At 46.1% G+C, this 15,921-nt stretch overlaps 1 protein-coding gene across 2 annotated transcripts in view; it reads left to right on the forward strand.

Moving 5' to 3' along the window:
• Positions 1-15,921, forward strand: part of NHLRC3 (NHL repeat containing 3) — a 72,294-nt gene that overhangs the window by 5,238 nt on the left and 51,135 nt on the right. For both annotated transcript variants that reach the window (XM_073583264.1, XM_073583265.1), the window contains exon 2: positions 9,702-9,917. In XM_073583264.1, the coding sequence (XP_073439365.1) occupies positions 9,831-9,917 (87 nt within the window). In that variant the 5' untranslated portion in view covers positions 9,702-9,830. The remainder of the gene's footprint in view (positions 1-9,701; positions 9,918-15,921) is intronic.

Genomic DNA, 15,921 nt, shown 5'->3' on the forward strand with positions numbered 1-15,921 from the left:
TTATATTCAGTGTCAATCCTTGCATAGCCCCCATATACAGTATGAGTCCCCACATAGCCCCTAGACACAGTACGAGCCTCCACATAACCTCTTTATGTACACTATGAGCCGCCTCAGCCACTTAAAAACAGTGTGAGCCCCACGTTTCCCTCTATATTCAGTATGAGCCCTCACATAGCCTCTCTATATACAGTATGAGCCCCACATAGTCCTTTATATACAGTATGAGCCCCTATATACAGTATGAGCCATCACATAGTACCTTATATTCAGTGTCAATCCTTGCATAGCCCCCATATACAGTATGAGTCCCCACATAGCCCCCTAGACACAGTACGAGCCTCCACATAACCTCTTCATGTACACTATGAGCCGCCTCAGCCACTTAAAAACAGTGTGAGCCCCCACGTTTCCCTCTATATTCAGTATGAGCCCTCACATAGCCTCTCTATATACAGTATGAGCCCCACATAGTCCTTTATATACAGTATGAGCCCCTATATACAGTATGAGCCATCACATAGTACCTTATATTCAGTGTCAATCCTTGCATAGCCCCCATATACAGTATGAGTCCCCACATAGCCCCCTAGACACAGTACGAGCCTCCACATAACCTCTTCATGTACACTATGAGCCGCCTCAGCCACTTAAAAACAGTGTGAGCCCCCACGTTTCCCTCTATATTCAGTATGAGCCCTCACATAGCCTCTCTATATACAGTATGAGCCCCACATAGTCCCTTATATACAGTATGAGCCCCTATATACGATATGAGCCCTCACATAGCCCCCTATATATAGGCATACATCCTACATATTAATGTTTTTTAGCCAAGATTTTGTGCAATAGATACTATATTATACTCATGCTGCTATTATACCTATGGTGCTAAAATTCTAAATTACCGTACATACTCGAATATAAGCCAAGATTTTCAGCCCATTTTTTGGGGCTGAAAGTCCCCCCTCTCGGCTTATATTCGAGTCATATACACCGGGGGGTCGGAGGTGTCAGGTCATACTTACCCGTCCTGACGCTGTCTCTTGAGCCCCCAGCTTCTCCGCGCTCTCTCTTCCTGCCTTCAGCGGTCACGTGGCACCGCTCATTAAAACTCATGAATATGCGCATATTCATGAGTTTTAATGAGTGGTATCACATGACCGTTGAATGCAGGAAGAGAGCGCGGAGAAGCTGGGGGCTCAAGCGACAGCGTCAGGACGGGTAAGTATAGCGATACTCACCTGTCCTGCGTCCATGGCTGCTTGCTGCTGTCTGTCATCGGTCAGTGACTTCAGACAGCAGAGGGTGCGGTGACGTGGTTAGTGCGTGCAGCGCCCCCTGCAGTCTGAACGTCACTGACTGATGACGTGGCAGATAGCGGTGAGCAGCCATCGACGCAGGACAGGTGAGAATCTGACACCCAGCGACGGAGAGGTGAGTATGTCATTTTTTTAAATTTTTACATGCAGCAGCGGCAGCACATGGGGGCAGCATATGGGGGAGCAATCTATGGAGCTTCTTCTGGGGTCAGCACATGGGGGAATAATCTAAGGAGCTTCTTATGGGGTCAGCATATGGGGAATAATCTAAGGAGCTTCTTATGGGGTCAGCATATGGGGGAATAATCTAAGGAGCTTCTTATGGGGTCAGCATAAGGGGGAATAATCTAAGGAGCTTCTTATGGGGTCAGCATATGGGGGAATAATCTAAGGAGCTTCTTATGGGGTCAGCATATGGGGGAATAATCTAAGGAGCTTCTTATGGGGTCAGCATATGGGGGAATAATCTATTGAACATTTCCCACCCTAGGCTTATACTCGAGTCAATAAGTTTTCCCAGTTTTTTGTGGCAAAATTAGTGGGGTCGGCTTATACTCGGATCGGCTTATACTCGAGTATATACGGTATATAAGTTTATTTGCCTGTTTTCTTTCAGTACATTTTGCTTTTAATATTTTTAATACAAGGTTTTGTCACTTCTATTTTATACCAGTATCCAATTAGTGCTGTAGTTATAAAGGTTAAATCAGATGTAGATAACAATGCCACAGTGTTGATAAGAATATAGCCACTTGTGTCCACATAGGGGATTAAGTAAAGAGGTTCAGTGGATGACAGTACATAGACCATATAGAAAAAAGGTGCACATGGAGAGACCAAGAGTTTAATAAAATGTCTTTTTTTTTTATTAGAAAAATTTATTAAAATTGTACAATAATAGTAAAGGGGGGAATAGGGAGACAGTGAGGACTACCAATATGGTGGGACCGCAGGAAAGAGGAACATGAAGTATAACACGGTGCGGATTCTGCTGCGGATCCACAGCGGATTTGGCTCTGCGGATCCGCAGCAGATCTGCAAGTGATGTACAGTACCATTTTAGGCTATGTAAAAAAAAAAACTGCTGTGCACATGCTGCGGTTTTTTCCGTGCAGATTTGCTGCGGATTCAAAACTGCAGCAGGTCACTTCTTTAGTGCAGATCTCCTGCGTTTTTACACCTGCTCCATTATAGGAATCCACAGGTGTCAAAGCACAGTGGAAAACCACACAAAAACTGCAGAAAATCCGCAGTAAATCTGCACTGAATCCGCAGGTATAACAGGTCATTTTACCTGCGGATTTAGCAAAATCTGTGCGGAAAATTCCACAGCAGATTCTGCACCATGTGCACACAGCCTTAGTTCAAGATGCCTATAAATAATAGGGTATATTATACACTTATATGGAACAGGTAGGTACCGGATTGTAAGTACAAAATATAAGGCCACCGGTGGGAATAGCAACAGACAGTAAGAGAATATAAGGTCCAAAAAGGACAAGACGGTAATAGATGGTTACCTCAAACCTCCCCCGGAAGAAGGCACACAAGCCGATACCCGCAAGGGGTGGTGGTACCGCAGGTCTGAGGTAACTATCTATTACCATCTGGTTCTTTTTGCCCTTATATTCTTTTACTGTCCGTTGCTATTCCCACCGGTGGCCTTATATTTTGTACTTACAATCCGGCACCTACCTGTTCCATATAAGTGTATAATATACCCTATTATTTATAGGCATCTTGAACTTATACTTCATGTTCCTCTTGTCTGCTGTCCCACCATATTGGTAGTCCTCACCGTCTCCCTATCCCCTCCTTTACTATTATTGTAAAATTTTAATACATTTTTCTAATAAAAAAAATGACATTTTATTAAACTCTTTTTCTCTCCATGTGCGTTTTTTCTCTATATGGTATAGGTATAAAGTTTATATAGGCATGAGATGATGTCTGTAACACAATACATACCAGTCATACACTAATCTGTGTACTAATGTACTATACTATGTGCACATGGCTAGTGTTATATGTACTGGACTGATCACACCTGGACCGGGCTTCAGGACCTCACATTATATATCATATATAATTCCAATGTCCTGGAGCCAGGCTCAGGAGCAGTCAGTGCAGAATGACCCTGCATACTGGTGTCTGACCCTGACTGAGTTATTGCTGCAGATCGGGTGATGCTGGAGCCTATGACTCCCACTGACAGCACGACCTGAGCTGCATGAAAGTTCAAAGTGGTGCAATAAATCCTCACAGCCTCCGAGGACATAGGATCCGGCCCTGTCCCTGACCCCCTGCCCCAGCCCTTGCTGACCTATTCTCTGAAGCTGCTCTCAGGCTTACCAAAGCATCCAGACCGGCGCGCTGCTGAGGTGATATCAGAAGACATGGCCGCGCAGTGTGGGCGTGTCTGCAAGTCAGAGATGGCCGGGAGGCACTTGTGCAGGGCTGAAGCACAGTGCCTCTAGCCGGCTTCTAGGCAGCAAAGGGCCGGGCGACCCGCAACTGCTGCTGGGGGGCACTTGCCCCTCTGCTACCCGGCCCAGCCCGCCCCTGGGGCTGCCTAGTAAAATAACTGCACAATGAGGTGTGTAGTGTGCCGGTCACACAGGTGCATGTAGTGCACAGTGTCACAGGTGCATGTAGTGCACAGTGTCACAGGTGCATGTAGTGCACAGTGTCACAGGTGCGTGTAGTGCAGTGTCACAGGTGCGTGTAGTGCAGTGTCACAGAGGTGTGTGTAGTGCAGTGTCACAGGTGCGTGTAGTGCAGTGTCACGCAGGTGCATGTAGTGCACAGTGTCACAGAGGTGTGTGTAGTGCACAGTGTCACAGAGGTGTGTGTAGTGCACAGTGTCACAGAGGTGTGTGTAGTGCACAGTGTCACACAGGTGCGTGTAGTGCACAGTGTCACACAGGTGCGTGTAGTGCATGGTGTCACACAGGCGCGTGTAGTGCACAGTGTCCGGCCTACGGGTTCACTCTCGTCCGCGAGTACAATCGGCGCGTGCGACATGAGAACCTCAGTGTGTGCTGTGACCAATGTTAGTGAGAAAGTTCTCATCTGGGATTGGGGAGAGGAAATAATCACAGCAGGCTGTGTATGGCCGCGTAAAGCCGCCGAGACTCGCCAATGAGTGTGAGAAAAACATCAGGCAGCACACGGACCATGCGATTTTACACACATTTCCCAAAGGAAACCTGATGTTTCATCAACCAAGTACAGAAAATTCACAGCTGTCAGGGAGATATATAATCAGTGCAGCGTTTGTGGCTTGCTGTACTTGTATTTAGCTAATAAAGAAAAGAATGGCGTGGGGTCCCCCTTATTTTTATTAACCAGCTGAAGGAAAGCAGAGGGCTGGTCTTAATAGTCTGGGAAGGGGCCAATATCCATTTAGCTTCCTAGCCTATTAATATCAGTTCGCAGCTGTCTACTTTGCCTTTACTGGTTATTAAAAAGGGAGGACCTAAAAAAAATGGCTTTGGGCCCCCTTATATTACCAGCGAAAGCTAAACGGACAGCTATAGGCTGGGAAGGGACCATGGACGTTTGCCCCTTCCCAGACTTTATAGCTGGGAAGGGGCCGTTAGTCTTTAGAGCTTTGTATTGTCAGCTGACATCAAGCCCAGGAGATAGTAATGGAGACACATCCATTACTAACCCTGCAAGTTTAAAGCAAAAAAACACACAGAGAGCAAAGGTCTTTATTTGTACAAAGCAGTCCTCGACCCTCTTACCCATTTTTTACTTTTAACCCCTTTCCGACATCGGGCGTAATAGTACGCCAATCTCGGACTCCCTCCCTTTGATGTGGGATTTGTCGCTGAGTCCACATCTTTAATGGCACATGTCAGCTATTTTGAACAGCTGACGTGCCTCCAACAGCCACGGGTGGAATCTCGATCCACTCGTGGCTGTTAACTAGTTAAATGCCGCTGTCCAACTCTGACAGCGGCATTTAACATGCACTTCCGGCAAGTGTGCCGGAAATCCTGCCCATTGGCACCCATGTCACATGACCGCGGGTCGCCAATGGGTTGGCATGACAACCAGAGGTCTCCATCAGACCTCTATGGTTGTCACTGCTGGATTGCTATGAGCGCCACCCAGTGGTGAGTGCTCATTGTAAGTGAGTGCCTCTATGTAGCAGAATTAATCTGATCATCGCCTGTATGTAACAGAGCCAATCAGGTTATGGCAGCTTCTAGTCTCCCATGGAGACGATTGAAGCATGCCAAAAGAAAAAAAAAAAAGTTAAGTTAAAATCACCCCCCTTTCTCCCCATTCAAAGTAAAGCAATAAAAAAAATCACACATACACATATTTGGTATCGCCGCGTTCAGAATCGCCCAATCTATCAATATAAAAAAAGGATTAACCTGATCACTAAACAGCGTAGTGAGAAAAAAAATTAAAACAGAATTATGTTTATTTCGTCGGCGCAACATTGCATTAACCCCTTTCCTACAATGGACGTAATATTCCGTCCATGTGACCTGGGACCTAAGTCCCATGGACGGAATATTACGTCATAGCGATCAGTGGACCGCCCCCAACACGTTAACCCCTGGCACACCGCGATCAAACACGATCGCGGTGTACCGGGGGTTAAAGGGAAGCATCGGCAGGGAGGGGGCTCCCTCCGTGCTTCCCTGAGACCCCCACAGCAGCGCAATGTGCAGCGCTGCTGTGGGTGGCTCTTTCCCTGCAGGTCCCTGGATCCAAGATGGCGACGGGGAACTTCGGGGGCCTGCAGGGAGCTGACTTCCTCGTGCCTGCAAAGCGCAGGCAAGGAGGAAGCCTGCAGCAGTGCCTGTGACAGATCGCTGATCTGTCACAGGACAGTGATGTCCCACCTGGGACAATGTAATAAAGTTAAAAAAAAGTGTAAAAATAATTTTTAAAAAATCGCTAAATAAAAAAAATATATATTCCCTAATAAATTCATTTTTTGGAAATAAAACAATAAAAGTACACATATTTGGTATCGCCGCGTCCGTAATGACCCGCCCTATAAAACTGTCCCATTAGTTATCCCCTTTAGCGAACCCCTTAAAAAATAAAAATAAAAAACGAAGCAAAAACTAATGATTTATTATCATACCCCCGAACAAAAAGTGCAATAACGCACGATCAAAAAGACGCATATAAATATCCATGGTACCGCTGAAAACGTCATCTTGTCCCGCATAAAACAAGCTGCCATACAGCATCATCAGCAAAAAAATAAAAAAGTTATAGCTCACAGAATAAAGCGATGCAAAAATAATAATTTTTTATATAAAATTGTTTTCATTGCATAAAAGCAAAAAAACGACATAAATGAGGTATCACTGTAACTGTACCGACCTGAGGAATAAAACCACTTTATCAATTTTAACGCACGCGGAATGGTGTAAACGCACCATCCAAAAGAAATTCATGAAACTCTGGTTTTTGTTCATTCTGCGTCCCAAAAATCGGAATAAAAAGCGATCAAAAGATGTCATGTGCCTGAAAATGATACCAATAAAAACGTCAACTCGTCCCGCAAAAAATAAGACCTCACATGACTCAGTGGATCAAAATATGGAAAAATTATAGCTCTCAATATGTGGTGATGCAAAAACTATTTTTACAATAAAAAGCGTCTTTTACCGTGTGACAGCTGCCAAACATAAAAACCGCCATAAATAGTAAATCAAACCCCCCGTTATCACCCCCTTAGTTAGGGAAAAATAATAAAATTAAAAAAATGTATTTATTTTCATTTTCCCAATAGGGCTAGGGCTGAGATTAGGGTTAGGGGTGTGTTGGGGTTAGGGTTGGAGTTATAATTGGGGGGTTTCCACTGTTTGGGCACATCAGGGGCTCTCCAAATGCAACATGGCGTCTGATCTCAATTCCAGTCAATTCTGCGTTGAAAAAGTCAAATGGTGCTCCTTCCCTTCCAAGCTCTGCCATGCGCCCAAACAATGTTTTACCCCCACATATAGGGTATCAGCGTACTCAGGACAAATTGGACAACAACTTTTGGGGTCCAATTTCTCCTGGTACCCTTGGGAAATTAAAAAAATTGGGGACTAAATGATCATGTTTGTGGAAAAATATGATTTTTTTATTTTCTCGCCGGGGCGTTATAAACTTCTGTGAAGCACTGGGGGGTTCAAAGTGCTCACTACACATCTAGATAAGTTCCTTGGGGGGGGGGTCTAGTTTCCAAAATGGTGTCATTTGTGACAAAATGGAGATGCTGCGGCTATTGAAATTATGGCGCTGTATATATTTTTTTATTTATCAAATTTTTTAATTTTTTTTCACCACTTAGATAAAAAGGATCCTAGACATGTTTGGTGTCTATGAACTCGTAGTGACATGGAGAATCCTAATGCCAGGTCACTTTTAGCATTTAGTTAACATGGTAAAAAAAACTGTGGGATTACACTTTTTTTTGCAATTTCACCGCACTTGGAAATTTCTTCCCGTTTTCAAGTACACGACATGGTAAATCCAATGGTGTCATTCAAAAGTACAACTCGTCCTGCAAGAAAACAAGCCCTCACATAGCCATATTGACGGAAAAATAAAAAAGTTATGACTCTGGGAAGAAGGGGAGCAAAAAATGAAAATGCAAACCCAAAAATACCTCTGGTCCTTAAGGGGTTAACATCAAATAATCCAAAGGATTCTGCTATAAATCCATCCTATGTCCCCCAACAATCCCCAACTCTGCTACATCCAGATGCAGTGCAGAGCAGTAGAAGGACAAAAGGTAGGGGGCACAGCTGAAGGGTATATAACTTCAGAGATTAAAAATAAACAGGGGTGCTGCATAATGCACAGCAAGAAACATGTAAAAAGCTAGAGAAAAAAGATCCATGCACAAAAAAGCACACACCCATGAGTAAAAATATATGTAGACCATGATACGTAAGAAAGTGTATAAACAATTTTTATTAGTAGACAAAACAAACCACAATATAATCAGTTAAAAAGACAAAAAACATCACATAGGTCCCATAAAGCAGCAATATAGCACACCACAATACAATATAATATGGGTGAAACAAGAATCCCCAAGACAAAGTAGTATATATATGAATCCTGAATACTTGCAGAAATAGTGCCAATCTGGGCGTCCCCAGAGGGCAAAAAGAGAGAGCCCTGTATGAGATCAGAGTATTTTCATGAGATACCTGTAAAGATGGTGCCCATGTGATAAGGGAATACCCCCTAAAGTGAAAATAACCTGCATAGAAAATAGCACCAAGGTAAGGCTTAGGACTAAAATAGCCAGCAAGTCACCAACCAGGAGAGCACATGTCAGGGCATCCCAGGACCACTGTCCCATTTGCCTTGCTATCCCTGACATGTGCTCTCCTGGTTTCGGCTTATGAATGCTTATGTCAAATACTGAACGTGTGAACGTGGCCTTAGGCTTTATTCACACGACAGTATTTTTTCCGTATTTCGTCAGTATTTCCATACCAAAAATAGGAGTGTCTCCAAAAAACACAGAACAGGAGTCAATCTTTCAAGTATAGTTTTTCTCTGTAAGTTCCACTCCTCATATTGGATTACAAATACTGATGCAAAATACTGACGTGTGAATGACGCCCTTGTACGTTTGTGTGACCTTCACCTTAAAAAAGGATGAAACTTGGATGGAAAACTGAAGCGCAGTGTCTTTTCTATTTCACATGTTTTCTATGGATCATCATAGACCTTAATGGCTGAGACTGATCGGCTAAATGGGTGAGAACAGGAGCTGCTCTGAGTCCCATGGAGCAGAGACACTGGCCCGATTGGTATATTGGATGTGTGTGGGTGTCTGAGGAAAGAAACGGACCACACATCTGCCGACGCCAATCATCGGGCAGATTTTCTCACCCGCCATAATCATTTGCTCTTATCGAGACTTGTCTAGTGCGTCTAAATAAAAAAATGGCAAAAAACCAATTGTTGCAAATAAAACGAACGCTGGTATTTATAAATCTTATGCATTTTAAAATGTGTGATATTGTGTAAAGGCTTCAGACTTGAGTATTCGGGGGGGGGCTCACTGCCTTGTGGCATTGGTCTATGAGCTGAGTTTTGATAGGGATGGGCAGCACGGTGCCCCTGTGGTCCGCGCTGTCGGGGTTCATGGTTTCAGAGCTGACCCAGGACAACATCTGTGTGAAGTTTTCCTGTTGCTTCCGTGGTGTTTTGCTATGTACCGCTGCGGTCGGTGATTGGCTGCAGCAGTCGCTGGTGGTACACAGCATGTCAGCGCTCTAGCCAGGTACACAACATACTGTATTATCGGAGGTTCTACCCTTCTTGCGGCAAGTTCTGATGGGGCTGAAGTGATGAATGTATTTTTCACAGAACGTCTTTTTCTTTCAGACGTATGTATAATCCATGCTGGCATTGTTTCGGGGAGGAGCAGTTGATGTGATGCCAGGCGTGATTGCTTGGGCATTGTGCTGAGGAAGAGTCTGCGCCATGTCAATATAGCCACAAGACGACCGCGCCATGAAGCTAAAATCCAGTATCTGCATATCTGCCGCCCTGGTGAGCCTGGCCCTGTATGCCTTACTGCACTACGATGGGAAGCATAAGGTGAGGAACTGGGATGTGCGGTATTCAGGGTCTAACCCTACAGTAATCGAGTGGCGGTTCAACTCTATAAACTCTACCCCACAGCAAAGATCATAGGGCGGAAGCCTCAAATTATCCGCATCAGTGCCCCCCCTACATCTTCTATTGGTGCAAGGAGGCAGAGATGGGACAAGGGGGCACGTGGCAAAGTTCGAGAAGAAATGATAGTATTTCACCGCAGCAAAACCAATCGTCTATTATTATTATTATTTATTAATTCCATGGTGCTGTACATGAGAAGGGCTTACATACAAAGTTATAGATATCGTTTATAGTAAACAAATTTAGAATGAGAGACTGGTACAGAGGAGAGAGGACCCTGTCCTTGCGGACTTACATTCTATGGGATGGTGGGGAAGAGACAGAAGGTGGGGGGTGCAGCAGCTCTGGTGGTGATGAGGCGACAGAATGGTTATTGCAGGCTGTAAGCTTTCCTGAAAAGATGGGTTTTCAGATTCTGTTTGAAGGATAATAATAATAATAATAATAATCTTTATTTATATAGCGCCAATATATTCCGCAGCGCTTTACAGTTTAACAGTTTCAAAACACAAGTCATAAGTAACAACGTTAACAGCTATAGACCATTTGATACTTCAAATGTGTGGTATATCAGTGTCTCTTAACGCACAGCAGGCGCTACTCGCCATTGATCTGGACTCGTTTCCCTATGAGTTCAGCACAGTAATTGTACATATTATTGTGGCGACAAGAATTAAAATTGCTAGCTACTGGACAAACTCCAAATGCCCCTCGTTTTCCGAAGTAGTCTCGCTGATTAACGAGAATTGTTTATCAGAAAAAATAATTGCTGCATCTAACAATATGTCTCAATTTCATAAAAAATGGAATAATTGGTTATCCTTCCATTTAAATACTGTAGTTAAGTAAATATGTAGATTCGCATTTAGAGAATGTGATTGGATTGTAAATGTAATGTCACCACCTACCCCATTTCTCCCTCCTTTCCCCATCCCCTATAATATTGTGTTATTCATTAAGAAATTAATGTCAATACGATGTAATGCTTGGCACATTTTGTTAATAAAATTTATGGTTTAAAAAATAGATATATTGGGTAGAAAAGATACGCGAGATGGAGGAAAGATAATGAGATCAGTTTTGTCTACAGTGAGTTTTAGGAAGCGAGAGGTGAAAAAGGAGGATGTGGCTGATAGGCACTCCGGGATTCTGGACAGCAGAGAGGTGCCATCTGGGCCAGAGAGGTAGATCTGAGTGTCGTCCGTATACAGGTGGTACTGGAAGCCATGGGACTTTATGAGTTGTCCTAAGCCAAGAGTATAGATGGAAAAAAGTAGGGGCCCCAGGACAAAGCCTTGGGGGACTCCAACAGAGAGAGGGCTGGATGAGGAGGTAGTGTTGGAGTGGGAAACGCTGAATGTGCGGTCAGAAAGGTATGAGGCAATCTAGGACAGGGCAAGGTCTTTGATGCCAAGGGAAGAAAGAATCTGTAGCAATAGGCAGTGGTCGACTGAGTCGAAGGCAGAGGACAGGTCAAGAAGGAGGAGGATGGAGAACTGTCAGTTAGCTTTGGCTGTAAGTCATTAGTAATTTTGGTAAGGGCAGTTTCAGTGGAGTGGTGGGGGCGGAAGCCAGGTTGGAGGATGTCAAGGAGGGAGTTAGATGAGAGGTGGGAAGAAAGTTGAGCATGGACATGCTGTTCAAGGAGTTTGGAAGCAAACGGGAGCAGTGACATGGGGCGATAGCTGGGCATAGCAGTTGGGTCAAGTTTGATTTTTTGAGGATGGGTGTGATGGTGGCATGTTTGAAGGCAGAGGGGAAGGTACCAGAAGATAGGGATAGGTTGAAGAGATGGGTTAGGGCTGGAATGATCATGTTAGTGAGGTTGGGGAGCAGGTGGGAAGGGATGGGGTCAAGTGCACAGGTGGTGAGGTGCGATTTGGAAAAGAGATGAGTAAGGTCTCCTTCAGTGATGTTGGAGAGGGAGGTTATTGGGGAAGGGCAGAGGTCTGGTATGTGGAGTGGTTGGGGTGGTGGGACAGTAAAGATTTGCCTTGCTTGGTCGATCTTGTTTTTGAAGTAAGTGGCAAAGTCCACAGCAGAGATGAGGGGAGTTGGGGGTGGCAGTGGTGGGCAGAGGAGAGAGTTGAATGTGCTGAACAGTTGTTTTGGGTTGTGGGATAATGAAGATACAAGGTTTGTGAAATAGGTCTGTTTAGCAGAGGTGAGGGCTGATTTGAAGGCAAGTGTAGCTTGTTTGAAAGCAATGAAGTCGTCTGGCAGGCGTCTTTTCTTCCAACGCCGCTCCGCGACCCTGGATGCTTGTCAAAGTTTTTAGGCAAGGTTGTTGTGCCAGGGTTTCCTATTGATTCGTCGCAATTTACCGTGCATGGATCCGAGGGTGGTGGATAAACGGACGTCTAGAAATGATGGGTAACACAAATGGTCGTTGGTCACTGATCATTTTGTTTTAAGGGATCTGAAAATCATGGTTGTCAGTAGTGAATCCCCCATATACAGTGCTGCCGACACTGCACAAAGTGTTCAGGGACCAGGTAATGGTATTGATGCAGCCCTCCTGTTCAGTATGCATTGGGCTGTGTAGAAGGGCTCGCTCTTTATGGTGCAGTAATGGTAGTTACAAGACCTTTCTGTGTAACCATGAACCTGCATTGAGTCTTCAGTATACCAAATTTTGTGTTCGTCTTTTATTTTTTTTCTGGGTGTAATACATTATAATTAATCAGTATTCATACTGAGCAATAACCTCATAGAGAGATGGTTTTATTTTTTTTTTTTTGGGGTGGGGGGTGTTTAGCACGCTCAATCTTGCAGTGGCAAGAAGATAACTCGTCTGTATATGACAACTGACACCCTGCGGTATTGTCTCCGACCGGTTTTGGAATAGATCGCGACCGATTAACCTCTTAAATACTGCTGTCAATTGTGACAGTGTTACCTAAGCGGTTAAAAGGGGGTTAAAAGACCCCTTTGTCACCGTCGGACCCCCGCATTCGGAATCTCGGGAGCCGTTGGCTGCCAAGGAACCTAGAGATCACCTGATCAGCCTAGGGTACGGTGGCCTGTAAGATCCAGCTGTGCAGCATCTAACGCGCTCTGTCAGTGAGACACTGGCAGTTCTCATGCACTGCAATACCTGGGTACTGCAGTGCATGAGACCAGCCATCTGAGTAAAAAATATACATCTCCCATTGAGGGACTAAGTAAAATACAAGGTAAATAAAATGTTTAAAACATTTTTTTTAAAAAGTGTGTAGCGTGGAACTACATATGGGGTACTGTCACGTTCAGTAAAAATTGCATAACAAATTGTGCCGCCCATTTTGTCCTATTACCCCTTGTGTAAATTATAAATTTGGTGCTAATACAGTGTTTCTCTAGTCACCTTCCACGACAGCCATATCGGAGGATGTCTCCCCGCCCTACTGGGGGACAGGAAATGCACAAGAGGTTAAATAACCCTCCCCTTCCTACCACCTCCAGTGTTTTTCCTTTCCTCTATATTGCATGAAGAGGTCCGGATAGTGCTGCCGTGGCCGGCGACCGGAGGCACTGCACCGAATACCTGGAAGCCGGGCGGCCGATGGTCGGGGGCTCCGCTCTCCTCTGTATGACTGGCCGCTCCCATCTCCGCTGCGGCGCGACTCGGGACTCCTGCCCGCCTTTCCTGCGCCCCCCCCGGGGGTAAAGTGAGGCCGCAACGTGCAGCCAGGGTCCTCGGTGAGCTCCCCGGCGTCCTCCTCCCCACCACGGCCGGCACACAAGCGCACCGGAAGTGACGCGGCTCCGAACTTCCGGTTCATCACTCCAGCGTTCCAGGTGGAACGCTTATGCGACCAATGGCGGCCGCTGATAGAAGCTGGCGGCGTCTCGGGCCCCGTACTGAACCACCGCGCCCCCCCCCCCCCCACCGACGGGCCACCAAGGCAGACCGGGACCAAGGGGGCGGAGCCAGCGGCCCCAGATGGGGCGGGGGAACGGGACGGCCACTGAAAGCTGCGGAATCAACCGCGAGGAGGGGTGATCGTGATTACCCCCACCTGTGGACCAGGGGAGGAAGAGCACAGAACGCGCTGGTGGACATCGGCTATTAAAAACTTGGTCTGAGGGCGTCCAGGTAAGGCCATTTCTGCACTGGTGACTGTGACAGACTGACCAGGGACGTCGATAAGCCCTCACGATCTGCTTCTGCGGAGCCCAGCGTTCACCCTCCTACTATAAGTAGCGGGGTGGGTCCCCCCTTTATTCTGTCCGAATTAATTCTGCTCAGGAAATCCTGGGATTCCTCCACGACCCTACTCAAGGCCGATATAGCCTCTCCGTGTGTAGCCAGGTCCCTATTCCGCTGGCTGCGTACACTGGAAGACCACCTCACTCAAGGAACCTCCAGGGAAGAAATCCTTGACTCCCTTCCCCTTTTACAAAAAGCAATAGGGTTCCTAGCCGATGCTTCGGCGGAATCCATACGAGTAGCAGCGAAGTCTGCGGTCCTCTCCAACTCAGCCAGAAGAACACTGTGGCTGAAATCTTGGGGAGGAGACTTTACGTCAAAAACAAAACTCAGTGCAATTCCCTTCCAGGGAAAATACGTGTTTGGCCCAGCTCTGGATGACATCCTGGAGAAAGCCACGGACAAGAAGAAGTCGCTGCCAGAACAAAGGAAACCAAGAAGCGATTTTTTTACATCCCCCCCCATGACCAGCCCCCACAGAGAGATTTCAAAGGGAACGGCAAGACGGGCCGGTGGAGTTATCCGAAAGGGGGTAAGGGCAGAAATATTCTGGCCCCCCCAACAACAACAAAACCCTACTGACAAACAATGACAGTATTCCAGTCGCGGGCCGACTCTCGAATTTCATAGATCAATGGCAGTCCATAACCTCAAACCAATGGGTTCTTCGCACCATTCGCGATAGAGTGAGATTGGGATTCGAGAGTCCTCGCCCTCAATGCCTGAGAATAACCTCCCTGCAGGCACACCTCCAAAGATCCTTGCTGTCAGACATAAAAACACTTCTGCAAGCAAGCGCGATCTCCCCAGTTCCACAACAGGAGGTGGGCAGAGGCCACTACTCTCGCCTCTTTGTAGTCGTAAAACCCTCAGGGAAACACAGGGTTATTATAAACTTGAAACCCTTAAACCAAGTGGTGAAGTACATGCGATTCAAGATGGAGATGGACAAGACAGCAATCCCCTTCATAGGAGAGGATTGGGTGATGGCTACAATAGACCTGAGGGACGCTTACTGAGTGTCATCAGCCCCTCGTGTGTTTACCAAGGTGATGGCAGAGGCAATGATTTTCATTCGCCAGCAGGGGATCTGCATTGTCCCATACCTAGACGACCTTCTAATAATAGCTCCATCCATATTTTGCCTGAACCAGGATGTAGGAAAATCTTTGGAGATTTTACAATCCTTGGGCTGGATCCCCAACCTGGAAAAATCAGACCTTCATCACTTAACAAGGAAAAAGTTCTTGGGGATACTCCTGGATTCGGAAAAACGAACATCTTTTCTACCCAGGGAACGTCAACTCGACCTGGTTCAGAGAGTCTCCACGCTCAGAGAGCACCAACCCTGAGAGACTCAATGTCCATGCTAGGTTCGCTTACAGCTTGCATCCAAGCCGTTTCCTGGGCCCAAGCCCATACTCGGATCATCCAGTCCTATGTACTCCGGTGTTCAAGGAAACACCGGAATATACTGACCAGGAGAACCCCTCTTCCCGGTCATTTGAAGGCGTCTCTTCTGTGGTGGCTGAACCACCAGAATCTCCAGCAGGGGGTCAGCTGGGATCAGCTTCCCCTAAAAATCATCACCACAGATGCCAGTCAGAAAGGCTGGGGCGCTATAGTGGAGAGATCACACTTCCAGGGGATATGGCCCCCAGCTCCTCAAATGTGAGAGAAATAAGAGCGGTAGAGGAAGCACTGAAGGCAGCATCGTCCCTTGTCCAAAAT

This window comes from Dendrobates tinctorius, unplaced genomic scaffold (assembly GCF_039654945.1).
Source record: "Dendrobates tinctorius isolate UK_male_01 unplaced genomic scaffold, ASM3965494v1 ptg000075l, whole genome shotgun sequence".
NCBI classification, from domain to species: Eukaryota; Metazoa; Chordata; class Amphibia; order Anura; family Dendrobatidae; genus Dendrobates; species Dendrobates tinctorius.